A 3829-nucleotide genomic window follows, 5' to 3' on the forward strand; every position below is an offset into this window, starting at 1 on the left:
CATTCCACCACAGAACTTCATTCTCTTTAAGCAGGGTCCACTAATGAGCAACTCTTGAAGCCTGTAAGGCTCAGCCTGGGTTGGGTTTGGGTGTTTTTGGTGTTCCACCCCAAGGGCCAGAAGCCTCCTGTACTTACAGGGCAGTTTCTGGCTTTTAGCGCTAACGGAGAGCAACTGCCTCCTGCCAAATTCCTGCTGAGACTTTAGGTTAATTTAACAAAATGTCGTGCACCCCTTTTTGGTTTGGAAAAAAATTGACTAAAATGGAAGGGAAGTGCCTGAAATGGTGAATACTCCATTCGCTACTCAGGTAAGTGGTTAGACTGCTTTTACTCTTCCCGTTCTTCCCCCAAAATCTACTGTTGCTTATGTGTTCAGCAGCAGAGGGTGCTCTCACAGAGCAGAAGGCTGGATGAAGGGGACAAAGAGTAAAAAAAAAAAAAAAAAGTACCTGACAAAAATCAGAATTTTTAGTTTCTCTCAAACATGAACAGTAATTTTTCTGTAAAATGACTGACAGACTGTCACAGTGTATCATTAAGTTCAAAAGAAGAAGTTAAATGTTTTTATTTATGTTTTTACACCAGTTTTATTCAATCCAGCTCATGAGTTTACCATTATCTACAGCTGCCAATGCCATTTCTTTAAAAAGATGCTAGGCCAAGGACTTCCATCTCTATTGTTCTCAGTCAAAGTCAGCCTTCCTGCTCTGTTTTATATTTGAGTGTATCTTTTTCTGTCGTAGTCGTTCACGGTTCATCTTTTCCACCCTAAAACAAAATGAAAAGATCCTTTAGTATGCAAAGAAAACATTTAAATATTCAACTTTGAGCACAGTTAAGATGTAGATGAGCTGACAAATGTCCACAGACAGAAAAACCCGTCCCTGTTCTTGGGATGCTACCCAGGAAAGCCGTTAAGGTCTAATGGACCCGTGATTTTTTTTTTTTAAAAAGGAAATCCAAATGAGTGTGAAAAAGATTGTTTAAAGAGGCTGCAAACTAAATCATGGAGCATGATCTGAATCTGTCTCACATAAAGGCCATTTCAATAAAGATACCTCTCTATGAATTTCTGGGTAGTCTCCTTAGACACCACCTTGGGCTTCTCAGTAGCCTCTGTGACCATGGTTCTGATTTTTTCTAAACAAATCGCCAGATTCCTCATTTGGTAGCGACTCTCTTCAGAATTCACGATCAGCTCACCAGCTCGGTTTATCTTATTCCTGTGCTAAAGAGAGGAAAACGTGATGTGATCACTGAAACCTTGTTAAGACTTGTCATGTTCTGTCTGAAAGTGTGAAATTTAAACCATGGCTGGAAGGGGAAGGAGGGCAGTTACCATCGATGCCATTTTTTGTCTTGTGTCTTCTGGGATCCAGTCTGCTGATGCCAGGTGGAACCGAACTTCTGCCTTGGTATTCACTGGGAGGAAAAACAGGATTAATTTTTTTCTTTCAATGTAATGGCTTGCCTTCCTAAGTTTTATGAGACAATTCAGCCTGTTCATTGCTGGCTTTGAACACAGGATGACTCCAGTATCAATCAAAGATCACAATTTTTTTCTTGCTACATTTTTTACACACCACTCTACAAGACCAACTCTAAATTTGTATGGAGCCTCTGCTATGGTATTCGCCTTTCTAGACACTACAAGATTTATTGCTATTGCCAGTCACTAACTACCTTATTTTTAATGGCAATGGCAGAACAGGGAGGATTTTTAGTTTGCTTGATTAAGCTGAGAATTCATTGCACTGTGAAGTTTCCGAATCTAGTTGGCTTGTTGTATGTTTGATTAATGAAAACAGATTAGACAGAAGTGGTGTTTTGTGTGACATGTGTAGCATCGATGATCCTAGTAAGAGTATTTCTAGGAGAATCCAATACAGTACCGCTGCTCTTGAGCACTGTGAAGACTTACGAGACTGAAAAATTAGCATCAGGCAGCATAAAGATGCTCTTTAATGTCAATCTCCCAATATTTCACCACAAAGTATAAAGAAGCAATTTAAAGATTAGGATTTTTCCGTCAAAGTCTCTTCCTCACCTTTATTAACGTGCTGCCCTCCAGGGCCGCTGCTCCGGCAGTAGGACACGGTCAGGCGAGCTGGAAGAGAAGAGCAGCAGCATGCTGAGCCAGAGACGCGTCCCCAGCCGGTTTTGCCATGGGCAGCAGGGAACGGGGACAATCCAGGCTGCAGGGCGCAGGCCTGAAGGATGCCTGTGACTCGGTGGAGCTTCCACTCTGAGTTTAGCTCCGTGCGTTGAGCACGGACTCTGTAGTCTGGAGCCCAACCCACCTCCGGGCACTTAAGCCAGGACAGGCCCAGCTGAGCACCTGGGCCCAGGTCCGTCTGGGGGGAGACTCACCCAGGGGGATGTCGAGGGCGGCCGGCTGCGTCTCCTCCTGGAAAACAGGGCGGGGTGCCCGCGTTAGGCGCTGGGCGAGGCCCGGGGGAGCCTGAGCCCGTCCCGGGCGCTTCGAGCCCGGCCCCGCTCGCCCCCGGCGGGACAGCCCCGCCCCGAGGCTGCCTGGCCCCGCCCACCCGCGACCGCACCGCACCGTCCTTTCTAAGCCACGCCCACCAACCGTAAACAACTGCCCTAAGCCCAGCTCACCCGGGATGGCACCGCCCCTCGGCATAAACCACACCCATCCACTCTATGTCACTCAGACACTAAGCCCCGCCCCTTCCTCGCCTGCCTTCCCCCCCGCCCGCCCCACTCACCGGGCCGCTGGCGGCGGCGCCAGCGGCGCCGTCTTGCCGCGGCGGGTACAGCTTGTCCAGGCTGTAGGCGCTCCGGTACTCGGTCCCGGCGGCAGCTCGCTGCGAAAACCGGGCAGTGAGAAGCCCCAGCCGCGGTCGGCACAGGCCCCGCAGCGTGTGCGCCGCCATGTTGGCTCCCGCGGTGCGACTCCGCCAATGTGTCCCCACGGAAACGGCGGCTGTGCGCCGCGGTCCGGGGCGGGGCCTGCGGGGGCAGCGGTTCGGGGGGAGATTGTGGGGGCCGGAGGGGTGATGATATATGGGATATATGGGGTCTGTGGGGTGAACGTGCATCCAGGGGCTGTGTATGTGGGGGTCTGTGGGGTGGGAGGGAGGTCTGTGGGGCACTATGGAGATCTGGGGGGCACTATGTGGGGGGTGTAGGCGGTCTGGGGGTGCTATGTGGGCTCTGTGGGGCACCGCGGGGAGGATGTGGGAGGTCTGGGGGAGTATATGGGCTCTGTGGGGTGCTGCGTGGGGGATGTGGGGCATCTGAGTGGTATATGGGGTCCGTGGGCAGGCAGCGATGGGGGACAGCGTGCTGCTGCCTGCCCCCTGCGCCTTCACAAGCTGAGCGGCTGACAGACGGGCGTCAAAGTGAATGAAGATACATCCAGCATTTTTTATGTACTACCTAGTTTTTGCACCTGAGTTGTTTCAGGTTTTTATCTGCTCGAGAGTGCTAAAAAATTCTGTATACATACATATATGTCATTATTTTTTGGAATGCTGTTACAGAAGCACGTACGTGTTTCCAGGTCTGTAAAAAAGATGCTGAGGTGGAAGGGGGATGCCCGGGAGTGAAAAACTTGTGGAAATCCTTTGGCTCTTACTCCTGTTGGAGCTGTCAGGTTGGCTTGACAAGAAGGGTGTGCGTTCGAGAGGGGCAGGGACTGGTATTTCTGGCAGCAGGAAAATGCACAGGCAGGGATGGGGCTGTCATTAGCTCTGGGATTTTGACAGGAGCTGACGATCTTTTGTTTAAAACTGTGGGTGTTTCGAAGCTGATATAAAGACAGCATGTGATTGAGAATCTGAGATGGGTCCCATGTAGAAAAT

The 3829-nt window shown here is 50.1% G+C and overlaps 1 protein-coding gene across 1 annotated transcript; it reads right to left on the reverse strand.

Moving 5' to 3' along the window:
- Window positions 1-542: 542 nt before the first annotated feature.
- MRPL58 (mitochondrial ribosomal protein L58) lies at window positions 543-2899 on the reverse strand (the record flags this gene model as incomplete). Its single annotated transcript, XM_082008320.1, has 6 exons — window positions 543-770; window positions 1061-1230; window positions 1342-1424; window positions 2050-2109; window positions 2373-2409; window positions 2732-2899. The coding sequence occupies 6 exons, from the start codon at window positions 2897-2899 to the stop codon at window positions 686-688; spliced, it is 603 nt and encodes a 200-aa protein (XP_081864446.1). The 3' UTR covers window positions 543-685.
- Between the last annotated feature and the right edge of the window lie 930 nt (window positions 2900-3829).

The sequence above is a fragment of the Phaethon aethereus genome (assembly GCF_964289735.1).
Source record: "Phaethon aethereus genome assembly, chromosome: 18".
Lineage (NCBI taxonomy): Eukaryota > Metazoa > Chordata > Aves > Phaethontiformes > Phaethontidae > Phaethon > Phaethon aethereus.